Source organism: Lagenorhynchus albirostris, chromosome 11 (genome assembly GCF_949774975.1).
Source record: "Lagenorhynchus albirostris chromosome 11, mLagAlb1.1, whole genome shotgun sequence".
NCBI lineage: Eukaryota > Metazoa > Chordata > Mammalia > Artiodactyla > Delphinidae > Lagenorhynchus > Lagenorhynchus albirostris.
Genome location: NC_083105.1, coordinates 63,865,511 through 63,889,262, shown reverse-complemented (window position 1 = coordinate 63,889,262; position 23,752 = coordinate 63,865,511). Strand labels below are relative to the sequence as shown.

Genomic DNA, 23,752 nt, shown 5'->3' with positions numbered 1-23,752 from the left:
TGACTCAGTTCTATTATTCACAGAACATGTGGCTCCATTTTTACGCGCACAATGCTAGGAAAAAGTACTCAGTAAATATCTGTTGAGCCAATATATCAATGTCATTTCACCTCTTTGGGCCTCAGTTTACTCTTCTATTTTGTAGAAATCATGATTCCTTATTCTGCTCACCTCATAGAGCTACTGAGAGGATCAAATGTGACCAGAATACGAGTACACTTTATGACCTAGAAAGCATTCTTCAAAAGTAGTGTTCTTAGGGCAACTAAGCGCAGCCCAAGAACCCAAGATGCGGGCACTGTGCCAAAGCCCAACGCCAGAGCTGTTTTGGGCACAACACGCATCACCTACAGACCACTCTTCTGCCTGTCCAGGATGCTGGGCAGGAAAAGAGAAACCAGCAGCCACCAAAAACTTAAATCTTCCTGAAATCCTGTACATTATGTATTTCTCCACTGCTCAGAGAGCTTAACTGACTCCCTACTTTTTTTTTTCTTTTTTTGGCCCCGCCGCGCGGCATGTGGGGTCTTAGTTCCCCCATCAGGGATCGAACCCTCGCGCCCTGTATTGGAAGCACAGTCTTAACCACTGGACTGCCAGGGAAGTCCCCTGACCCCCTACTTTTAAGAGGACTAACCCAACCCCCTCTCCTGGTTATTTTGAGGCAGTAAAACAGTTAAGGGGATATGAGGGCCAGGGTTCAAATTCCAGTTCTGTTAGTTGTGTGACCTTGGGCAAGTTAACTTAACCTCTCTGCCTCAGTTTCCTTTTCTACACTCCAAGGTAATAATAGTACCTACTTAACGTGTTTGTTGTGATGATTAAATTACACAATGAATGTAAAGCGCTCAGCACAGTGTTTGGCATGGCAAACCACCATTATTCAATAGATGCTATTATAATTTGAGGTCTTCTTCAATCTGGGCCCTCTTCTTACCTCTCCATAGCTACGGTAGCGCCCCCTCACTTCCCTCCGCAAAGCCGGCTCCAGGCTAACCATTGTCTCCACTCGTTGTCTCCAAATATACCCCATCGGCTTTCCTGCTGCTAAGTCTCACTAAGTCTTTTCACCAACCCGGTTGCTTTTTCTTGCACCACTCCTCTCCAAGTCCTAATCTTTGGGTCTCACCCCAGCTACAAAGCCTTTGCTAATCAGACGTCATGTGTCTGTTCCATTCATTCATTCCACATCTGAATGCCTGCTGTGCGCCGGGCACTATTCTCCCTTAAAAGCTACAGTGCTTCTGCTTACACCACTCGTATGGGATTTGGCCAAAGCTCTTTGTGTCCCATCCCCTTTAACTAGGGAGGCTCTTGGGTCTGCAGCCTCAGTGAGCATTTAGTGGTAACGGCGATAAGCCAGCGCCCCCACATGAGGTTACCTGTATCCGGGAAGAAGCTGTTAGCCAGCTGCTGCTGCATCGCCAGCTGCTGCGGTTTCATGCACATGGAAGGTGGCATACTACCCATGGGCTTCTGTGCCAGCACTGGCTGTGGGCTCTGCTGGGGCACCAAGCCTGCCTGTCCCCCATGCTGCCCACTTAGCATATGCCCTTGGTTGGACACCATGGTCATGGATGGGGCCAGGCGCTGCTGGAGGGCGTGAGCTGGTGGCTGGGTGGGCATCAGTGGCTGGGCCAAGCCCGGCTGTCGGGAACCTCCAAGTCCCAGGGCAAGCTGCTGCTGGGCGCCAGCCAAACTGGGAGAAGAGCCCTCATGTGACAAAGACACAGCCTGGGCAGGGCCCGGGGTGGACAGTAGGGAATGCTGCTGTTGCTGCTGCTGCTGGGCAGGCTGCAGCTGTGCTGAGAGCTGCTGCTTCTTCTGCAGCTCCTTCTTCTCATGTTCCAACAGGTCCTCGATGAGCAGGGGCAACTCACTGGCTACCAGTGAGCTCTCCATCTTGTCCAGCTCATCCCCAGATGCATGTCCACCGGGCAAGGTCAGGGCCCCACTCTCTAGCTCAAACTTCTCCAGCAGGGAGGACCCTCCTGGGCCACTCAGTGGGCTGGGGGTCAGCAGGTGAGCTGGTGGTCCTCCTGTGGTCCCAAAGGGGACCTTCTCAGCTGGGTGCCCACTACTGGAAAAAGGTCCTGTGCCCATTCGAGTGTCCCGGCTGCCCACCACACTCTGTCCTGGCTTCAGCCCCAGGCCTAGGGAAGTGGTGGCTGGAGATGGCTCTACCTTGGGGGTGGTAATGGTAAACTGGCAAGGGGAAGGGTGGCGCCCACCCTCCTCCAACTTGGGCTTCACCTCGGGGAGCACTGACGCCAGACGGGGCTCAGAGGCATCAGCAGCGGGGGGAGGGCGCTCCTCAGGGCCCAAGGGTCCTGGCTCCACCCCCCGCAACAGAGCCTCCCGCTCAGCCTTTTCATTGGCCGACTCCACCAGTCTCAGATGCTCATTGAAGATGTCCTTCTTGTCCCCGGTGTCCAGCTCAGGGTCAGTGTAGGCCAACAGGTCAAACTCATCCCCGTTGAGCAGGTCGTCCAGGTGGGGATCATTGGTCTCCAGGTTTTCCAGGGTGCCCAGCTCATCATCTCCCTTGGCCACGTCCACACCCAGGCCCAGGTGAGCAAGCTCCTCATCATCCTCCAGGGCCTTGTGGGCATCAAAGTCGTCATCCAACTCAGGATCCTCACAGGGTAACTTCCCCGCTTCCAGGGCCAGAGGAGGGCGGCCAAGCTCAGCGCCTGAGGGGGGCCGGCTGACTAGCTCCAAGCCAGCAGGCGCGTTGGGACCCTTGGTATGGGGCGTTGGATGGAGGCCGTTGTTCAGTTCAGGGGCCGGCGGGGCTGAGGGTTTCTGAGGCGGAAGGCCTGACACTGCTAGGCCACGAAGCCCTTCAGGGGCCAGTCGGTGAGAATCCTCAGTTACAGGGAAAAAACGGGGTCTCTGAGGGGGGCCCTGACCAGGAAACGGAGGCACCCCCGGTCCGAGTCCTTTCTGTACATTGTGCCGCAACTCAATGAACTGGGCAGGACCAGCCGGACCAGGCACTGGCTCACCAGGGCCAGGCAGGCGGGTGGGAATTCCCGCCAAGGGGGAACCTATGGCTTGGCGGCCAAGTTCAGGCCCAGGAGTTGACGGAAAGCGTGTCGACATGGCAAGTCGCATGGAAGTTGCTGCTGTTGCCTGTTGTTGCTGCTGCTGCCACAGTTGCTGCTGCTGCTGCTGCTGCTGCTGCTGCAAGGGCAGGGACCCAGGATACGGTGCTCGCTGATAGAAGGCTTGGGAGCCTCCCACCAATTGCCTGGAAGAATATGCAGTAGCCAGTGAGACAGAAGCAGGATGAAAAAGAGCTAGAACACGGGCTGCCCTAAGGAAGGAAGGATGGAGTTAATGCAGTGAGGGGGAAGGAATGGGGAAGCGAAGTTAAGTGATGCTGAAGAAGGATTAGAGAGACGGGAAAATCAGAGGCAGCACACAATGGAGGTACAATATGTTCCCTTGATTTTCCCCCAGGGCACCCCCTGGAGCCTCACCGGCTGTTCACATCCATAGAGGAAGGGGTGGCTGGTGGAGGTGGCCGGGAGAGTCGGTCATCACTGGGGAAAGCCCCTGGCCCCAGGATGGGGCCACCCAGCTTGCTTGGGGGCAGCCCCACAAGGCTGCTCTTGTCCTAGGAGAGATGAGGGTAGATGAAGGTGGGGGCCACCTTCAGCATCTTGGATCCACTACCCCTTGCCACTCTACCTACCTGGGTGCCGGCAAAGGGGGTCTGGCCTCGACCCAGCTGCTCAAAGGCAGGGCTACTAGGCTCAGCACCCCAGCTGCCCGGGGGCCCCACTGCTCCGGCAGCTGCCGCGGTTTCCTTCTCCTGCCGAAGGGTGTTGCGCTGGATCTGCTGCCGAATCAGCAGCTCCCGTAGTCGTTGGCGCTGCGCAGGGAACAGAGAAGAGGGGTGAGTCCATTCTACTCAAACCAAAGGGCTGGCACAGAAACAGAGGAGACGTGGAGGGTGCTCAGGTCCAGGATGTCGACTCACCTGTCGCTGCTTCTCCAGCTCGGTCTGACTGAGGCTGGACATGCCTGGGTCCTGGGTACCTGGAAGTTCAGGTGCCGCCAAAGAGCTGCCCATCCCAGCCCCTGGGTCTTCTCGCTTCTCAACTGGAGAGGTGATACCTGCCCGCTGTGAGGCTCCATGGGACAGGTAGGGGAGGGATCCATCGGGTGCAGGTGGTGGAAGGACTGATGGGGGGCGTAGTGGGGACAGCCCATAGCCCTCTCCTGTGGACCCACTGCTGGGTCCCAGAGGGCTGCCCGATGGGTGGAAGTTCCCTGTGGCTACTGTGTAGTTTGTGCTTTGAGGCTTGCCCAAGGTAGGGCCGGGCCCAAAATGGCTGTTGATCCCATGGGGTGGAGGGAGACCAGGCTGAGGGACAGGGGGCTTTAGCGAAGGCTCCCCTACTGCCTGAGGGAAAGTGAAACGCATGGGAGAAGGGGTGCCTACAAATGCACCAGTCCCAGGGGACCGGGCAAAATTGGGGGGCTGCACACTTGGGACCTTGGCATGGAGCTCACCTGCCGGCCCTGAGGGCAGGGCTGCTGGGAAACCCCCAGCCCCCAACGGAGTGTGGGCTAGAGGCCCAGCCTTGAAGGCAACTTCAGGGGGCTGGGGGCGGGGCGGCTTATGCAGTGGGGCAAACGGGTCCCGGGACTGAGGGCGTGAGGGTGGGCGGGAATAAGGGTCAGGGGACTGGAAGCGAGGGGTAACAGGGGATGGGCAGAAAGCCTCAGCAGACAGAGGACGGGGTGTCAACGGGGACTGGGAGCTGGACTGGGACTGGGGACTGGCGGGCACTCGGGAGAAAGGGTCAGAAGGCAGTGAGCGAGGAGGCAGGGCACAGCAGCTCTCAGGGGGTGGGGGTGGGGGCCGAGGGGTCAACGGGGGTTGGGCATAGGGGTCAGGGTAGGGGCCAGGGCGAAAGATGTCCGAGTGGCTGGGAGGAGAAGGGGCCAAAGCCTGGGCAGGGGGCGGCTCCTGGGGCCTTAGGCCCAAGCCTGGGCTCTGGGGCTCTACCTGAGATGCCCGAGGGGTCAGGGGGGCTTTGAAGACATCGGGTGCCTTTAACTCCAGGCCACCCAGATGGGGGCCTGAGGAGGGTGAGTCAACAAAGCCCAGGTTTGGGGGCCCATAGCTGGGAGACGATGCCCCAAGCTCTTCCTTCTTCACCTCTAGGGCCTTCCGAGACTCCACGAAAGGCAGGGGCGACAGCAGAGGCTCAGAAGCCTTGCCTCCCCCTACCCCTGGGCTCTCAGGCACAGCCAGGTTGTCCAGTGAGGGGCAGCGGGGTTTGAGGAAGGGGTCAGGTGTGGAGGGCTGGTGTCGGGGGGTGCCAGGTGGGGTGGTGTGGAACTCCCCTGGCTGGCCGGTCCCAGGACGAGATGAGGCGCCCAGCGTCGCGGGCTGCGCGGGGGCCCCGGTCGGACTAGGATAGGGAGGATAGGTGGGTGGTGCCGTGGGGAAGCGGGGCTCCAGAGCGTAGGCGGGGGCCAGTCCAAAGGGGTCCTGCGAAGGCACTTGGGCGGGCACCTGGGGTGGGAGCTTGAGGAAGAGCTCACCGGGCGAGTCGGGGCCGGGCACCGTGCCCGCCGGCGGCTTCAGAAACCCATCCGCAGAGGTAGACAAGCCGGCGGGGGGAGTGGGGCTGCCAATGAAAATGGTGGGGGCAGCAGCAGGAGGCGGGCTGCCCAGTGCCCCTGGCTGGGGGGGAATGCGGAGATGTAGGGCCGGTCGGTCAGTCTTACGGGCCATGTCGCCCACCTTGGTCTGCTTGTTGATCTGGCTCTCAGCCTGCTACAGGGGGAGACCAGGCACAGAGCAGTCAGTCAGGCTGCTGTAGGCAGGTCCTACGTCCCCCCTACCCTTAGAGAGCCCGCCCCACTACAGGCCTTGGACGGCACGGCCCAGCCTGGCCCCCACTCACCTTTTGCACCTTGTTGATGCGGTGAGCTGCCCGGTTATCTTTGGCCTTTTGCTGAGGAATAGAGGACACAACCTTAGGCTAGGACGCAATCTCACGCTGAGCCCCCAGCCCTCGCAATGTCACTCACACTGCCTACCCAGAAGCTGATCCCTACTGGCCCAGCTGCTTTGGGAGTGGGGAATGGAAAAAACTGAGGCGACCTTCCCAAAGTCACCCCACACCCTCAGTTCCCACGCTGACCCAGGCTCCCTCTGTCTCACCAGGTAGGGGGCTTTATCAGCAGCTGGAACTTTTCTCCAGAGCTTCATGATTTGTTTGCAGCGGCTAGACCAGTCTGGAGGGCAGACAGAATGTGTTAGAGGAGACCTGGCAGGTGACCCCCTGCACGTGCCATGTTACAGGTTGTCTCCCTTGCCCTCATCCCACGGGTACCTGGGTAATCTTGCTTGAGATTGGGAAAGTTAATGTTGGCATAGAGCACAGGTGAGATGGTAGAGAGCTGGCCCAACTCCTCGTCCTTCTCCCAGCGCTGAAGACTCCGCTGGTTGTAGGAGAGCCCGTCGCCCTCACCCTCTGTGGTGGGCGTGGTCGGGGTGGAGGGCGTGGTGCCCCCCGAGCCTGTCCAGGGGCTGTCTGGCTCACCGGGCTCCGGGCTAAAGAAGCCCCCGCGCTCCCTGGGGCGCAGGGGCGGAGAGTCACAGAGGGCAGGGACGCCAAGTCCCACCCCAGACAAACTGCCCAGAGTCCCCAGGCCACTGCCCTGCCCCAACAGAGGACAGTCACTAACAAAGGAGCAGAGGGAGGTGTTGCTACAGCAGCACCCAAGAGTCCAAGGTTCCCTCCCTTGGCATGGCCCCAGTTGGAAGGAAGAGACTGCCCACGGGGGTTAAGCATAAATACCAACCTAGAATCCAGGAATGGGGACTGGCAAAGGCCCGGGTAGGAGTCCATTGGGCTGCTGGAGGGGAGATTGCCCAAAGGGAGTCCACCTACAAGAGGCACAGGATCAGCGAAAGGAGTAAGTGGCCCATCCTGGAGGCAGGCTTGGCCACACCTGCCCACCCAGTTTTCAAACCACTCCTATCCAGATCACCTTGAAGAAAGGGCCTCTGTAGCGGTGTACGGCTGCCGTCGAGGCCAGGGGTTCCACAACCCAGATGTTGCTCTCGCTCAGAACCCAGAACATCCTTGAAAAGCTGCTGCAGGTCCTTGGATTCCATCTTGGGCAGTTCTGTGAGGGATCGATGAAGGATGCTGCTGAGGAAGACTGGGGAGTTGAAGGGACACCACAGGGCTACAAATGGTCACGGCCAGGGAAGGTGCCCACGACTCCCCACTAGAGAAGCTGTAGAGATGAGAGTCTCACAGGTAGGATGCTCTCCTTCTCCCACAGAGGACCCTTATAGGCAAGGAGTGTGGGTCACAGCCTCACCTTCTGTGGGAATCCTGTCTAAGTCAGAGCTAAGCATCCCTTCCCCCGGGGTGCCTGGCTTCTCAGGGTCACTAGGCACTGGGGATGCCTTTACGCCGCCATCCTCAGGTCCTGCAATTGCCAGGAGAAACCCATCAGCCAAGGCCAGTATGGAGGTACCACACTGGCCACCCTGAACCGCAGAAGGCATGGAACACTTTCCAGCCTCCATCCCTGATAGTGCTCAGCGGCAGAACAGACTGACATAAGCAAAACCAAGATGGCACACAGTCCTCCCAGCAGCCCTCACCTGATGTGTCAGCCTTGCCCTCAGGACCACGGGATTCTTCATCTGCAACATCGGGACCATCATCTCCTATGAGCAACAGTCGCCATTCCAATCAGAGATGCCCTACATGTGATGCCCCGAATAGGACCCCAGCTCCAAGGCCAGGGCCCTTGGCCCACCCTCAACTCCTGGAGACCAGCCCATTTCCCACTAAAATCTCTTACCAGCTTCTAAGCACAGAGCGAAATTGGACCCCTTCAGACCACCTTACCCCCACACAACTGACCTTTCTGTGAGGTCGGGAGCTCCTTCCTATCTGAGCCTCCATCCCCCTTGGCTTTTGGGGTTCCTAGTCCAAAGCTTGGCCGGCCCACCCCAACTGCAAAAAGGGCCTTCCGGCTCAGGTCCAGCAGCTCCTTCCCAAAGAAGGCTTCCTGTGGGAGGAGTCAGGGAGAAACAGGCTTCTTCATGCCCTGCAGGACCGACACTGCCCTTGCCCCTCGGAGCCTAAGACCCACCTGCAGATAAGCAGGGAACATGTCCTCTAGTTTGCTCTTCTTGCGCCCTCGCCGCTGCTGCTTCTTCTTCTCATCCCCATCAGCTAAGCTCTGGTCCACAGAGCCCTCTGCAGGCAGGTCGGCAGGCAACACTGGGGACCGAATGGGAGGTGTCTGCCTCTCTGGGGACAGCGGGCATGCTGCTCCCAACTTGGCCTGGGGACGCTTTCTGCCTACTCTCTCCCCAGCGCCAGTAGTGGGCCCACTACTCCCCTGGCCCTCTGAGTGAACTCCCCTGCCCCAGGCCTCCCTGGCAGTGTCCCACAGGTCCTGTGATCCCCACCTTCTCCCAGGCCCCACTGGAGCCCTCACCCGTCTCACCCTCGTCGGGCTGCCCATCCCCACTCAACACCTCCGCCTGTGCAGCAGGCCCCTTTTTCACACGTGTGTGGGATTTCCGCTGTCGCACCATGAAACCACCGATGCCTATAAGGAGACAGAGCTGAGGCTGAGAAGCCGCTGGGGACCTGGTGAGCTGCCCCTCACCACCCCCACCTCTGCATCGCAGGGCCTCACCAGGCCGATAGGGTTTGCGTTTGCGTTTTTTGCTTTCCTCGGTCTCCTCTTTGCCAGGCTCTCCATCAGGGCTGACGGGGCCCTCTAGTTTAATTTCGCATTCCATGTGTTCCACACCACCTGTGTACGGGGACAGACGAGATGGAAGCAGGTCAGAGGCATGGACCCTTTTAACCCTGTCATCCTGCCACCTAAGAACAGAGCTGAGTGCCCTGCCACAGAGCCATCTGGGCAAGACCAACAGTGCCTTGAGGGTGACTGGGAGTGATAATGCAGCTCCTACCCAACATTCAACTCTCACAGGCATGCTCCCATTACTTTGGCACTCCCTGAGACTCCCCAGCCTGACCTTCACCCTTGAGCAGCTCATCAGTGTCCAGGTCTCCATCCTTCTTGTCATCAGGGCCAAGGGCATCAGAAGGCTCAGGACCCTCCAGCCCTGCCTCGCCTGGGAGGCCAAGCCGTCCTCGCCGCTGGCGCCGCTTGTGCAGGGGCGACATGGTCAGGTTACGCAGCACAGCCATGCCAGTTTCTGTCAGCCACACACCCTCGAAGCGGAAGTACTGGGGCTCTGCACAAGGGGGAAGAGCGTGTGACCCCTGATGGAGGCCCCAAGGAGCGCAGAACTCCAAGTTTCGGCCTAAGTCCCTAGCTGGGACAAAAGCAGCGAGAGAGAGACAGACTGAAGTCCAGACTGGGGTCTGAGGGCTGGAGAGGAGAGACCACCAGCGGGCGCCAGCTGAGGCCTGGGCGCTCCCTCAGGTAACCAGGGGGATCAGAGAGACCGCTCCTGCTGAAGCCGGACTTTGCTCAAGATTCACCCTCAGTTCACCCAATATATTCTCCAGTTGTCTGAGGCCAGGAGGGCCCCTCCTTGCCGAATGCCAGCTCACAGTGCCCCAGATGCCAGGAGCAGTGCCCACATCACGATGGAGGTGGGAGAGCCCCAGCTCCTTCATTAAGGAGAAAGCTGTGTTCCGTGCTCTCTGGAGGTGAGATTCTAGCCGTACAAAGGCCGCGTTGCCTGGTGGAAGGAACTCTGTCTGGGAAACTGGATGCCTTGGTTCTCGTCATAACTTCACCACTGACCTATGGAGTGACCTTGGGCAGGCCACTCAACCCCCCTGGGTCTTAGTTTCCTTCTCCGAAAAATAACGAGATAAAGTTGGGGGGCTGGAGCTGGACTAAGTGCCTAAGGTCTCCTCTGGCTTTGGCATTCAGAATTTCTGTGACTCACCCGGCTCTTTCACCTTCATAGGCACCAGCTCTGGAGGCGCAACAGGCACTGTGGAGAGGACAAAGCAAGGCAGCTAGAGGCCCTGTCCCAAAGCAAGGCACCCCTGCCCGACCCCTCCTCCCCCCTCCCCCGCCCCTGGTACTCACCAGCAGGCTTTACCACGTAAGGCTGGCAAGAGACACAGTCAAAGCCCTCATCGGCCGCCTGCTCCACGTCATCCTCTGTGAAGAGGCTCTCGCAACCAGCATGCATCCACCTGGGAGAAGGGAGACAGGAGGGGATAAACTGAGACAACGCCAGGCTGAGAACAGGGAAGAGGGGGCTTATATGAGGAGAAAGGGGCACCCTCACCGTTCACAGTGACGGCACTGGATCAGGAGGTCCTCTTCCACATACGGGGCATGACAGATCGGGCAGGTCACCAGGCTGGCGCAGGGCCCGCAGTGCGTGTAACTATTCTGCCATTCACAGTGGAAGCCAGGGGAGGCGGCCCCACACTGCATACAGGACACACACCTGGTGGGGGCAGAAAGACAGACCCTCAGCACCTAACCTACCCAAGCACCCAAAGCCGCCCGGCCTTCTAAACCCCGCCTCTGCCATGTAGTCAACACCACACCCACTCAAACACTTGAGGCCCCTCTGAAGCTCCCAGTCTCCTTACCACTTGCACTTCCAGCCACCCTTGGGCACGGTGAGCAGTGGCGGGTCCAGGCAGTACGTGTGGTAGCTAATGTCACAGTCATCACAGAGCAGCAGGCGGGAGGGGTCTGAGGCCTGGCCGCATACCTCACACACGATGCACTCCACGCAACGCCAGCCCTTCAGCAGCATCACCTTGGTGATCTGGTGCAGAAGATGGCAATTCCTCAGGAGGTGATGCGGAGGGCAGGGCAGACCTCTCAGGGGAGGGGGGGACTTACACAGGTGAGGCTGGAGGACCCCAGTACCCAGGCCAGACCTCCATTTGAGCACAGGGAAGCTACACAGAGCACCCTCACCCCAAAAATAGTGGATCTTAAACTTAGGCTTCCAGGGGTCTCTGCTGATCAGAGAACAGCCTCACCCGGCCACTGCCTCATTAGGATCTTTCACTAGCGAAGTCTCCAAAAAGACTGTGGATAGAATTAGGTTGTATTTCCCCCGGTTTTTCTTGAACATGTAGAACCTGCTACTGCTGCAAGTTAGTGAGTGTTAGCAGTAGACAAATTCTAAATTAACATTAGTGAAAACCCCAAAATGACTGATCATACTTGAGTCAAAAACACTGCTTTCTCTTTGTGAACATGTGTTTGATTCTGATTTTACATTTTATATCCAGACCATATCATGTTTTCTACTAGTAAAGTTCTCACAGTTTATATGATGGACTGAATTATACCAGCAAGTCATGGTCTACCACAAAGAAACTCGTAAAGACCACTACGGTTTCCAAAGTATTTTTTCCCAAGATGAATTTGACAACCACTGGAAACTGATGAACAACTTCCATGACCAATGGCCACTTTAAGTAGAGTGGCCAGGACAGGGAACTAGGATAAGCAGTAACGACCCCATCCCTCAGGCCAGACCTCTTGGGCCCTGAACTCACCTTGCTGTTGACACAGTAAGGGTGATAGCACTGAGAGCACTGGGAACAGGCAAGAAGGTGGCCCTCTGCCCCCCGGCCAAAGCTGCCACATACCACACACATGTCCTGGGGAAACACACAGAAACCCAAATGTCCAACCTCACATCCTCAATACCACTCAGTCCCAGTAATGACTACACCACTAATCTGAGAAGAGGGAGTCAAAGAACCAGAAGCCTATCCCCAGCACTAGGACACGGTGAGCCATCACGAGACCCCGTCCCTTCCTAGCATGCCTTGCCCATCTGATCAGGTAATTTGAAATGATACAGCCTGACATGGGTAACGCTAAGGAGAAGTGAAAGATAAGCCGGGTAAAGACTGGTCAGGATGAGACAGTAATACATGCGACAAAATTCTACAGCTTCGAGATTACTCGTGTTCCCTAGACTCTAAGCTTCAACAGGGCAGAAACCATTTCTGCCTTTTTCACTGCTACATTCCTAGCTGCTAGCTCAGTGTCAAGCTCATTCTCTGGAATGCCAGGAGTAGGTCCCTGGTTCTCCCCATTTACCCTCCCACCGAAACACACATATCCAACTGTTCAGGCTGCCAGGTCTCACTGCTGAAGATGGGACTACAAAAGTCAAGTATGGTACCTGCATTAGGACAAACTTGTCTGTGTTGGAGAAGAGAACCACAGTATTTTGCATGGTGTCATCATCATCATCTTCTTCCTCCTTGCTGGGAGAGCTATCGATATCAGCAACCTTATAGGCAGAGAGTTGTGGAAAGTGAGGCAGCTAAATCCGCCCCAGCTAAGCTGCTTCCTCTTTGGTGTTGGGGCAAGGCGGCATAAACCCCTGGCTCAGATGAAAGCCAGGAGCCAGGACTAAGAAGCAGAAGAACACCCCAGCTCCCACACTGGGCCTCAGCCCAACATCAGATTTCAGAGAAGCCTGGGGGCCAAGAGCACAGAAGGAGCACAGACATAGCTGGACGGGCCCTAGGCTAGCAGGCAGGCAGGTGAGCGTGCAGGGGACTGGCAAGATTTAAAGGGTGTTTAATCTTGAAGGGGCCAGCTGAAGCATGTTTGGGGGATGGGAGGCCTCTCCTTACTACCAGAGTCTCAATGGAAGAAGTAGTTGATTTTAGCCGGGCCCGTCCTCTCCCGCGTCCTCCATGTGCTCCTCCACGTGGCCGGCGTCTTCCTGGGAAACTACTGCTGCGACCCTGAGTGAGGAAAGGGGATGATTACAGGAAAAGTCGAGGGCTAATATGCTGCATCCACAGGCTTGGAGGGAAGAGAAGAGACGAAGGGACAGAGTATGGCAGGTAACAAGGCCCAAAAGTCCCAGTCAGGGCCAGGGAAAAAGCCAAGCTCTCAGATAGCAACAGGTAGGTAACTCTGGTCCAAACCACTCCACATCTTCCAAGAAGAGTGGTCAACGTGGTACCACAAGAAACAATACTGGCCTGAGAGACCCGAGTTTCTAGTCCCGATTCTATGGCTGAGTTACCATGAACCTGGGCAAGTCGCGTCCCCTGTGTATCAGCATTCTCCTTGATAAAATAAGAAGGTGCGCTCAAGGATCTCTGACAGTCCAGGATTCAATAAGCCAGGCAGGAAGGTATCAGTGACACAGGACTACACCTCTGACAGTGGCATGACATCAAGCACATCCAGTGGCTGGACAGCCCCTTACCTGCTTGATGCGGGAACGAGCGGGGGAGCTGCGCCGCCTCCCCTTGTCCCCCTCCGCTTTGCCTCCTCCGATAGCTGTCCCAGCATCACACAACAGCGAGTCATCAGTCTCTGGCAGCGAATCCGTACAAAGTCGCAGGGAGCCCTCATCTCGGGCTGGACTAACGTCTGTAGATGCCCCCAGCTCCATGGACAAGGAGCCACCCCCCTCGGGGTCGGGAGAGCCCAGCAGGGGCTCTGAGCCAGGAAAGCTGGCACTGGCATCGCCCTGGCTCAGATTGGAGATCTCATTAACGATGTCAGATTTGATGAGAGTAGGTGGGGTGGGGGCCACTGGTGCACGTGGCTCCTCTTGCTCTTCGCAGGGCGAGCCCTGCCCTGCCTGCTTGCATTCTGGGCCATAGACCTCCATAGGGGTCACAGGGGCCAGCTCCTCGGGGTCCAGGAGCACAGGGGAACCCTTAAGTTCACTAGCCAAACTGCCGGGGGTCTGTCCGGCCTCTGGATGTGATCCAGGAGTGTCAGTCCCATCCAGAGGGGCTGTATCTTCCCCCAGGCCAGAGAAGTCATCCAGGGCTGGGGCAGGGCTGGGTGCAGGGCAGGAAAGGTTCCCCATGGGAGAGGGGAGAGGACTAGTAGGGCTGGGTTCCAAGGCTGGGCACTCAGGTTCTGGGGCTTTCTCAGTCTCCATCTCATGTGGCTCAGCCTCATCTGAGACCTGCACTGCCTTCTGCATGGGACTCAGTGGGGAAGGAACAGACAGTGGCAGAGCAGGGGGAGAGCACTGGGAAGGAGGGGAGTTTGGGGGAGGCAGGGAATGCTGGAGGAGTGGGGAACAACGAGGGGCAAGGGGCTCCATCAGCATGGGAGAGGCCGGTCCTACCGGGGAGCCTGGAGATGGGGGAAGGATCATAGGGGGTACAGGCTCAGGGTCAGTGCAGTTAGCTTCTGGTGGAGGGCTGATAGGTGTCTCTAGGATGGGGGCAGCCAATGGCGACTCAGGGTCACTGTCCCCTTTGGCACCAAAGGGGTACTCTAACTCTCCCAAAGGAGACAGGGCCGGCGGGGCCACAGCTGTGATAATGGGTGAGAGCGGAGGAGGAAGAGGATCTGGAGAGAAAGAAGAAAAGAGAGGCTCTTAGATTGGATGCGCCATAAAGAGTTAAGACTGTCCCAGAGTCAGAGGGTTAACATCCCCGTACCTGGTGGCATCAGCTGAGGTGACAAAGATGGCTCCCCAGATGGGGACAACGGCAGCTCCTCAGGCAGAGGGGACAGAGGTGGCTCCCCAGGCTCAGACAGGGCCAGCTCTCCAAGCAAAGGGGGTAAGGGTGGCTCCCCAGGTGGGAGGAACGAGGGCAATTCCTCAGGTGCAGGGCATAGGCCTGGCTCCTCAGGGGGCTCTTCAGGTCGAGGGGACAGGCGCGGCTCCTCGGGCACTGGGGACAACTGCGGCTCCTCAGGTGCGGGGGACAGGCACAGCTCCTCAGGGCGAGGGGACAGGCGCGGCTCCTCAGGCTGGGAGGACAGATGCAGCTCCTCAGGTGCAGGGGACAGACGCGGCTCCTCGGACGCAGGGGATGGGCGCGGCTCCTGGGGCGCAGGGGACAGACGCGGCTCCTCGGACGCAGGGGACGGGCGCGGCTCCTGGGGCGCAGGGGACAGATGCGACTCCTCGGGCGCAGGGGACGGGCGCGGCTCCCCGGGCCGGGGGCAGAGTCGCAGTTCCTCAGGCAGTGGCGATAGGGGTGACTCCTCCAGGGGTAGGGACATAAGCAAGTCCTCCGGTGGCGGGGAAGCAGGTGAGTCCTCAGGCGGTGGGGACAGGCGTGAAGCCTCAGGTGGCGGGGATGTGGGAGACTCCTCAGGTGGTGGGGACAGAGGAGATTCCTCGGGTGGTGGGGACAGGCGTGACACCTCAGGCAGGGGAGACAGGCGTGATACCTCAGGCGGGGGGGACATAGGCGAGTCTTCAGGTGGCGGGGACATGGGTGAGTCCTCAGGTGGTGGCGACAGGCGTGATGCCTCAGGTGGTGGGGAGAGAGGAGACTCCTCTGGTGGAGGGGACAGGGGCGATTCTTCAAATGGTGGGAACAGACAAGATGCCTCAGGTGGTGGAGACATGGGTGACTCTTCAGGTGGAGGGGACATGGGTGACTCCTCAGGTGGTGGGAACAGGCGTGACGCTTCGGGTGGTGGGGAGGTAGGCAGTTCCTCCGGAGGGGGGGACAGGGGAGACTCCTCAAATGGTGGTGACAGAGGTGATGCTTCAGGCGGTGGGGATAAGGGTGTCTCAAGCAGGGGAGACGGGGGGGACTCCTCTGGGGGAGAGAAGGGTGACTCCTCCAGTGGAGAAAAAGGTGATGCCTCAGGTGGGGGAGACAGAGGAGACTCCTCAGGCGGTGGAGAGAGGGGTGAGTCCTCAGGCGGTGGGGACAGGCGCGATGCCTCAGGCGGCGGGGATGTGGGTGATTCCTCAGGTGGTGGGGACAGGGGCGACTCCTCAGGTGGGGGCAGCAGTGGCATCTCCTCATTTAGGGAGGCCTCCAACTGGGGCTCAAGTTGGGCCCCTTCTCTACCTGCAGACATAACACACTATGTTCCTACCTAGTTCAGCTGCACTCCACAGAAAGTACAGGGTCTGGGGCAAAGCAGAACTGTCCCTCGCCACACGATAGAAGGGGATTACTTTCAGGGACCCTCAAACCCTACTCACCTAGTGGTTTGGCTTCACATTGCAGGGGCCCCGGTTCCTTGGGTTGCATAGAGGTCACGTGCCCACCCTTTGGCTGCCCTTGGCATGCAACGTACAGAGCATCGGGCTCATCAGTGGGGGTATCGCCAGGCTCTGGGGGTGAGAATCTGCAGAGGGTACAGGGGAGCAGGCCCCATGGCTCTCATCAGCTATCGGCTCCTCACGAGAGCACACTGGGGCGAGGCACGAATGCTATGGATTGCACTGCCCACCTGAGGGCCCTCCTCTCAACGTCAGCTTGCTTTAACACGAGCCCTGCCAATCTCAGCCCTTCCGATCCCTCAGCCTGATCTCTGCCAGTCCACACCACTTACCTGCTACAGACCGGGGGGTGCTGCTCAGCAACAGAACTGACAGGCTGTCCTCCCTGGGTTTTGTGACAGCGGTGACAGAGTGAGTAGTTCTCAAACCACTCAGAGTTGGGGTTCAGCTCTGCTGAGCCTGTCCCACAGGCCCGGCATACCCGGCATGCCTAGGGGAAGGGAACGGGCAAAACGGGCACTTGTCAGACAGCCAGAGACTGGAGGAGAACACGGGACTCGTCACAACAGAGAAACTCGGGGTGCTGTAGGAGGCAGACTTAGGGAGAGTAAGGCAGGAGGATCAGGGGGCACTTGCCTTGCACTTCCAGGAGTGAGCGGGCAGCTCCTCCATAGGCGGTTCCAGGCAGAAGGTATGGAATCCTTTGTCACACGTCTCACAGACCAACATCTTAGAGTCATTCCCAGGCTTCCTGCAGGGGCACAGGGCACATAACAGGGTCCTCCTTGCCCTCATTCTCAACCTTAACCTGTGCCCCGCCTAAGGTTCTCTCCTGCCCTCCCACTCTTACCTGCAAGCTTGGCACACTTTGCATTCAGGGCACTGCCAGCCAGCACGCTTGCGGGCAGTCAGAGCAGTGTCCAGGCAGGCCCCGTGATAGTGATGCCCACAGCTGGTACAGAAGAACAAGTCACACAATTCCCCTGGCCCCTCACATACGGCACAGCGAGCCTCCTCTGCAGTGGGAAGGGACAGAGGACACGGGTCACCTATGGATTCCTTACGGGACTCGGCACGGTGCTGTCTACATAACAGGCATTCCACAGACACAGAATGAACGAACAAAAAGTTACTAAGTGTCTGCCTAATATATGCCAGGCACTGCTCTAGGCACTGCAGACACCGTGCTAAACGAGACAGGCAAAGCCCCTGCACTCACAAAGGCCACACGTATTTTAGTGGGGCAGACGGACAGTATGTAACTGTAGACTTCTGAGTGCTCTGCAGGGTACGGAGCCCCCAGCACCCTTGGACCCTCATCTGCCCACCGTCCAAAGGGCAGGACTTCTCACCCAGATGTGTGGCCCCCTCACTGTGCTCCGGGCATAGCAGCTGCAGTGTTTTCATGGATAAGAAGGAACCGCTGGCAGTTGCACAGGGGAAGTGGTAAAGGCGTGGACATCCAGGCGAGCGGCAAGGGATGGAGGCACCGAGTCTGGTGCAGTGGGAACAGCGCTGCCAGGGTGGAGACAAAGCCTTAGTGCTAGCCAGCTCTCTCCAGAGCAACATGTCAGGCACTGCCTCTGTCCCAGTATGCCCCCTGCCCTTCTCATTCCACCCTGACTCTCGGAAGCCCACCAGCCCTGCCCACCCTGCCCTGGGCCTACGCAATCCCCTGGCCCGGCCCCACCTGTGAGATCCCTGAGAAGATGGCCTTGTCCACACCACATAGTTCTGGGCCCTCCTGCCCCCACACGCCTGCCGACCACGCAGCACACCAGTGGTGAGCCCAGCAGGACCCTTCATAGGGGGAAAGGGGGAAAGAGGTAACAAGAACGTCATCACTGCTTCAGGGCCACTCAGCCCCTTCCCTGTTTCCTGCCCAAGTCAGCTACCCCACTTCCCTCCACTTACCTCCAGGTTCTCCTAGGTGGGCAGGTGTCAGGCCCTCAGGGAAACCAATCTGTGATAGGTCCTCACTGAGCAGCGCTGCCTCACTGGGCCCTGGGCTCCCCCCAGGGGACACCACTGAACACCGGGGCCAGTCAAATGGCAACTCAAAGCGCCGTAGCTCCCGCTGCCCATGTAGACTGGGCTCCCCGCAGTTACAGAGAGCACAACGCCGCATTGGACCCCCACTGTGAACACACAAGCATCAGCACCACGCTGGCCCCTGCCCACAGGTACCCCTAAACAACCCCATGACTTGCACACCTATGCTTCCCGCTCATTTTCCTAAATTTTCCACCTTGAAAGCCCCAGACTCTCAAATCAAATCCTCGTATGTCCTTACATCCTCATTTCCCCAAACTAGTTACCTGCAGTCCTGGGGAGGCTCCTGAAGCCTGGGACCCCCAGAACTGGGCACAGAGCCCTCCCCCACATGTGGTTTGGGAAGGTCTGGCTCAGTGGCACCTGACTCCTCGGAGGCTGCAGGTCCATCAGCTGAATGAACAGACAGAGAAGTGTGCATCAGCCATTATCCTCTATTTAGCACGAGTCCACTCATCAGACCCATGAGATTATCCAAAACCCTTGGTGGATAACAGTGATGGCATTTCAACTTTTGTCCCAAAGAACAAAGTCCTTCAATTACCTGTCTATTAGATGGACTTAGCTCCTGTCCTTGTGCTAGGACCAGAAATCTAAGATTGTCTGGGTAGAACAGAAAGCTGCCAGGCAAACCCAGAATGCGCCCTACTCACCTGCTGGTTCTGAATCTTTATCCTCACCAGGCGGCTTCGGGCTGTCCATCCCTCTCTCCGACTGGGCAGGGCCCTCTCGGGGAGACCTGTCAGACCCAAGAGATATCTATTTGTCTAGTAAGTCTTCCCACTAAACACTTTCCCCCAAATCCTAGGGAGAAGGCATCTAATGTTATCTAGACCCTACAGAAATCAGAGCAAAGCCATACCTACAAATTCCTGCACTAATGACAAGGAAAGTCCCTCTCCCCAACCGTTGTCCCACTGCCTACCTCCTCCCCAGATAAACACATACCATCTTCTCCTACTCTGAATTCTGAGAGGATCCAGTCCCCTTTCCCACTTCCCACCTCCTGTCTAAGAGTTCCCAGGACAACAGCATCCAACTAGAAGCACATACAATCTACATCCAGTATCACTCTTTGCCTCATGACTGAGTTCTTGGCTTCTGGTGGGCCCTATCCCTTGGACTTTTTTCCTCAGGTCTTAAGTCAGCTACCATCCTAGAGGCCTTTCAGTGGCAACCCAGGGGCAGTCATAACAAGAAGTCTGAGTCCAGCCGAAGTCCCTCTCCCTGGGGTCTCGCAGGACGTAGAACACATTACTGGAACTAAAGCCTATCTCTGAATGGATCTCCCCCATCTCCACTGGTTTCAACCAGAACATCCCAATCACAACAGAAGAAACTCCCCAATTTCCACCACTGCCCATCTAAATCCAACCCAGGCCCACCCCCCTGGCCCTTGCCATGACTGAGCTCAGGATCTCATCCAGCCTGAAGGCCTGAGGTCGTTGCCCTTAGCAACACCAACAGCCCTTCCTCCTCAGATGTCCCTAGTAGTTAACAGAAGTGTGCCTTAAGAGTTACTGAGCATGTGTAGCCAGGCCTGAGGCTAGGCATGCTGGGAGTTGTAGTCTCAGGAAGCACACCACCACTTGGAGCTGTTCTAAACGGGGCAGGACAGAGCAAAGTAGCTTCCTTCCTCTTCCGTCAAGCAGGGTTTCGACACACACTATGGGGGTGGCGGGTAACGGTCCCCTCTTCTAAGATATGCCTGCCTATCCCAGAGCCAAATGAAACACGTTAAAGTTATACCTAAGAAGGTCAAGACCCACACCTTTGGGTATATTTTCCTAAACCTCAGATAAAACTAAACACAGTACCAAAAAGAGAGAAGTAAAGAATAAGAATTACAGAGCTGAGGAAGAGGAAAGAGGTCCTATAGAAGAAGGGAGAAAAGGACAGGTATAAACAGCTCTTAGTGGGAAGGGTAGGGGCTTAAGCAGAGAAACAGAGTATAGTTTTCCTACAGAAGGTAGAGGGGAATCCCTAAAACAAAACTCTAAATAAAAGTTTGAGAACTGTATCTCTCACCTTCTCCACTCCTCTTGTTTAACCAGAAGAACCACACCGACCTTAGTAAGGACAAGCCTCTCTTCCCAAACCAAATACCCCAGTCAGCCACTGGGGGTTGAGTGACTGGGGCAGATGAGACAGTGGGGAACCCTCAAAGGTGCCCAGGATCCATAAATCAATTACCTAAGAACCACATTATCAGTCCTCTTTCCCTGAGCTAACACTCCATTTCCAGACACTGGCAGTGGGCCTCATGTAACATGTCACAGGAAGGGAAATTTTACTTTACTTTTTTCCCCTCACACTATTAGATTCTACTAGATTGGGAAAGTGAAATATCACCTGATACCTGTTACCTCTATTCCCAGATCACCTCTTTACCAAAGAGGTAAAGAGAGGATCCAGTGCCCTTTCCCACTTCCCACCTCCTGTCTAAGAGTTCCCAGGACAATAGCATCCCACACAATCACCCACACAATCACACCCACACAATCACACCTGAAAGGAAAGCAGGGTGGTCATCTAGCCAGCCCACAGAAAAGCTGCCACCCACACAATCACACCTGAAAGGAAAGCAGGGTGGTCATCTAGCCAGCCCACAGAAAAGCTGCTCTGGAACTTCAAGGGGCCGCCTAGAAGCCTCCTATGTGAATTAGGGGTTGGAGGTCAGGGCACCAGCCAGGCTCCTCTTCCTATTCAGTTATCCAAGGCCTGACCACACCCGGAAGGCTTCAAAGTTTCCTAAATGTGTGCAACTTTTGCTGTACCTTACCACTAAATGCCGCCAAGATCTTCCAACTGTTGTGCTCTCAAAGTTAAGGCTAAAGGAGTCACAAACATCAAGAAATGAAAAGCAACAGTGATAGTGCAGTGGGTGGGAGGAGGACTGCCTCACACAAGGCCAGAGGGACAAATTCCTCCGCCCTCCCCCAAGCGCAGCCCTCTCAAGCTGGTAATGCTGGCACTGCTCGGGGAGCTACAGAAACCACCTTCGTCTAGCCTTGGGAATCAGTACCAACATCCTCCAAAGCGGCAGCCTCATTCATGGCACCATGGAAGATGAGAGACAAGCAAAGGGTTGAGTGTCCTCCAAGCTGAGGAAAAAGAATCTAGAGGCACTTCCAAGAAGCCCTATTTCACTACCCTGCAGTCTAGCGCCTGCACCCCAATGCTGAGTAGCAGTTGTCAGGCCCCTCCTTAAACAGATCTAAACAAATAAAGACCACAGGTTCCCCTGTCCCATCATTCACAGCCAGAAACCACACATCCACACCAAGGGTTTTTTCCCTGGATCTACACTGGGGTAACGCCTGGCCAGGCTTCCTCAGGGGAACTAGGGATCCCAGAGAAATACAGATCTAGGGAGTAAAACCATGGTGGGTCCCCTTAATCCTAGGCCAAAGAGGCCCAGAACAGCAAGGAAAAAAGCAGGGATTCATCTCAACCCACTTTCCTCCCTGCCTCCATCCCAGACCAAGAGCTTTAACTCCATTTTCCCAGCCAAAGGGGAAATGGAGGCTTGGAGAGGTGAAAGGCTGAAGCAGGCCCTTGAGTGAACAGCTCTTCTCTAGGACTCAGGACTTCCTGGTTCCCAGCCTGAGACTCAAACCACACCTCTCCCCACCCCCATTTTGGGTTGGCCTTCCAGGGAAGAATCCAAATGGCAACAGTGGCCCTGTAGACCCTCCGGACTGCCCCCTGGGTCATCCTAGGGTCAGCCACAGCTAATAAGGAGAGGTATCTCCTAAGGAAGTTCTTCAGGGACAGACAACAGGAGAGGCCCTCCACAGGAGGCAAGGGCAGACAGCATGGGCGACAGCTAGCCTCATTCCGGCACCCCTGTGCCACCTCTCACCTCAGGATTACCACCCAGAAATCTTCCAAGGGCAAATCCCTATTTTCTCCTTTCCAAGACCAGGCTCAAAGAGGTCTAGCCCTCATATGGTGGAGGGAGTAGAGTGAGGGAGCAAAATACACCAGCCAAATCCCTGCTGGGCAGCATGACAGCTGTGAGAGGGGCTGTCCCAGCCCAGGGTCAGAGGCATGAGGCTCACGCTGCACCCTTCGTGCAGTCACATACACACCACTTCTCCCCAACACCTCCTGCCAGGGCTGAAAACACTGGCTTCAGCAGACACAGCTCTGCTCAGGTCACTTCTCCTCCAAAGAGATATAGGCCCCCCTATTCTGCAGAGTTGGGACAGGATCAGAGGACCAGTTAACATTCCCTGATTTAAAAAGGTTGGAGAGGTCTGGGAGGGGCCTGCAAGACCGGCCAGGGACTTATGGGCAACCAGCTCTCCACACCAGGCCCAGAGAAAGCGGGAGACAAAAGCCATTTTTTTGCAGCCCACATTCGCAGGGAGCAAATCTCAACGGCCTCCTCTATAATCCCCTAGAGATTATGTCCATCCGGAGAGGAGGGGAGGCAAAGCAGGCTAAGACAGCACTAGGCCTCGCTAGGGTCACTCTGCCAGGCAGGGGTAGTTGAAAGTTGAACAGCAAGGCCACAGCTGCCCCCAGCCCCGCCTCCTTCTTGCCCCAGCCACCCCTTCATCACAATGGTCAGTTTCCACACACTCTCCTCGTTGCACAGTGAAATAAGGCCCAGTGAAGGATCTAGGGCTCCCTGAGTCTCCCAAAGACTGCTCTGAGTGCCCGGATGGGCAAGAGCAACCTTAAAGTCCAACCTGGCAGTAAATCGGACCTGGCAGTGCCACCCTACCCCCGCTCCCAAGTTGTTCTATTCCCAAGGCCCACAAGGAACCCTGAAGGAGAAGCAGCTGACTGGGATTGGTGCTGGCATCGGGGCTTGGGTCCTAGTTTGGTAGAGCTCCCCCCAACACAAAAATAAACAGGCAGAGAGGCTTTCTGGCCAGGTTCCCAAACTCCCGTGGTTCCCTGAACCCCCCAGTCTTTAAAGAGGCACACCCCAGGACACCAGGCCTCGGTTGTGCTCTGGCGACTGGCTCGGGTTCCCTTGACAGACCCTGCCAAAGGAACCCTCTTCAGCTCTGGCACCCCTTTCTCCAACCTACAGGCCAGCTCCGGCCAAGATAGTCCATCTGGCTATGCCCCCAGTCCAACCCTTTCTGGGCCCTGGCCGGGCGGACTTCACTCACCTCTTCACAGGGCGATCCAGAAATCCTCATCCGAGAACATGGCCAGAGCCCGGGCCGCTCCCCGACCTCCAACCGCCAGAGCGATCACAGCCGCCCCCCGCACGGGGGGGCTTAGGGGGGCCAAGAACGGTAAATCCAGGTCGGAGTGGCCACCCTCCCCCGCCCCAAAAAAGCAAGAAGCCAAAGAAGGGTTCTCTGCCTCGGGTTCCAGCAGTTTAGGTTTCCATGGACAGCCCCTGGGCGGCGAATCCCGAGCGGACACAAAGAGAGCACCGGTGGCTTTGATCTTGGGCGAGCAGGATCCGCATCCGCGTCGCCGGGCGGCCTCTCAGTCCTAGGGCTGGGCCAGCGCCCCGGCCGCCCGCACCGGGCTCGGGCGGAACGTCGAGGCTCTCCAGATGGAACGTCGAGGCGCCTCCCCAGCAGCCCGGAAGGAATGCCGCGCCGCCCCGCGCCGGGCCCGGATGGAACGTGAGACCCTCGCAGGAGCGCCGAGCCCCTCTCCCCGCTCGGGCCGGCGCCCCGGGGCCGCGCGAGCTACGGCGACACGGAGCCGGCGGGGCCGCGGAGCTGAACCTGACACACACCCCAGCGCCGGGCTCCTCGACCCCGAGCG

General features: G+C 57.4%; 1 protein-coding gene across 10 annotated transcripts in view; it reads right to left on the bottom strand.

Moving 5' to 3' along the window:
- KMT2D (lysine methyltransferase 2D) overlaps positions 1-23,752 on the bottom strand; it is a 38,979-nt gene extending 15,227 nt beyond the window's left edge. Inside the window, exons 1-35 of one of the 10 annotated variants that reach the window (XM_060166335.1) lie at positions 23,137-23,752; positions 18,658-18,743; positions 18,271-18,397; positions 17,867-18,090; positions 17,643-17,752; positions 17,305-17,467; positions 16,803-16,968; positions 16,589-16,703; positions 16,285-16,442; positions 15,932-16,077; positions 14,418-15,794; positions 13,217-14,325; positions 12,630-12,743; positions 12,170-12,280; positions 11,532-11,636; positions 10,605-10,786; positions 10,292-10,456; positions 10,087-10,196; positions 9,941-9,988; positions 9,053-9,274; positions 8,704-8,823; positions 8,500-8,613; positions 8,149-8,279; positions 7,917-8,064; positions 7,652-7,717; positions 7,363-7,473; positions 7,024-7,161; positions 6,835-6,919; positions 6,363-6,583; positions 6,191-6,264; positions 5,931-5,981; positions 3,989-5,800; positions 3,701-3,880; positions 3,486-3,622; positions 1,383-3,253 (exon numbers count right to left, since the gene is read on the bottom strand). In XM_060166335.1, the coding sequence (XP_060022318.1) occupies positions 1,383-3,253; positions 3,486-3,622; positions 3,701-3,880; positions 3,989-5,800; positions 5,931-5,981; positions 6,191-6,264; positions 6,363-6,583; positions 6,835-6,919; positions 7,024-7,161; positions 7,363-7,473; positions 7,652-7,717; positions 7,917-8,064; positions 8,149-8,279; positions 8,500-8,613; positions 8,704-8,823; positions 9,053-9,274; positions 9,941-9,988; positions 10,087-10,196; positions 10,292-10,456; positions 10,605-10,786; positions 11,532-11,636; positions 12,170-12,280; positions 12,630-12,743; positions 13,217-14,325; positions 14,418-15,794; positions 15,932-16,077; positions 16,285-16,442; positions 16,589-16,703; positions 16,803-16,968; positions 17,305-17,467; positions 17,643-17,752; positions 17,867-18,090; positions 18,271-18,397; positions 18,658-18,706 (10,060 nt within the window). In that variant the 5' untranslated portion in view covers positions 18,707-18,743; positions 23,137-23,752. Of the gene's footprint in view, positions 1-1,382; positions 3,254-3,485; positions 3,623-3,700; positions 3,881-3,988; positions 5,801-5,930; positions 5,982-6,190; positions 6,265-6,362; positions 6,605-6,834; positions 6,920-7,023; positions 7,162-7,362; positions 7,474-7,651; positions 7,718-7,916; positions 8,065-8,148; positions 8,280-8,499; positions 8,614-8,703; positions 8,824-9,052; positions 9,275-9,940; positions 9,989-10,086; positions 10,197-10,291; positions 10,457-10,604; positions 10,787-11,531; positions 11,637-12,169; positions 12,281-12,629; positions 12,744-13,216; positions 14,326-14,417; positions 15,795-15,931; positions 16,078-16,284; positions 16,443-16,588; positions 16,704-16,802; positions 16,969-17,304; positions 17,468-17,642; positions 17,753-17,866; positions 18,091-18,270; positions 18,398-18,657; positions 18,744-23,136 lie in introns of all 10 variants that reach the window. The other 9 variants (XM_060166331.1, XM_060166333.1, XM_060166332.1 and 6 more) reach the window with 9 other exon arrangements.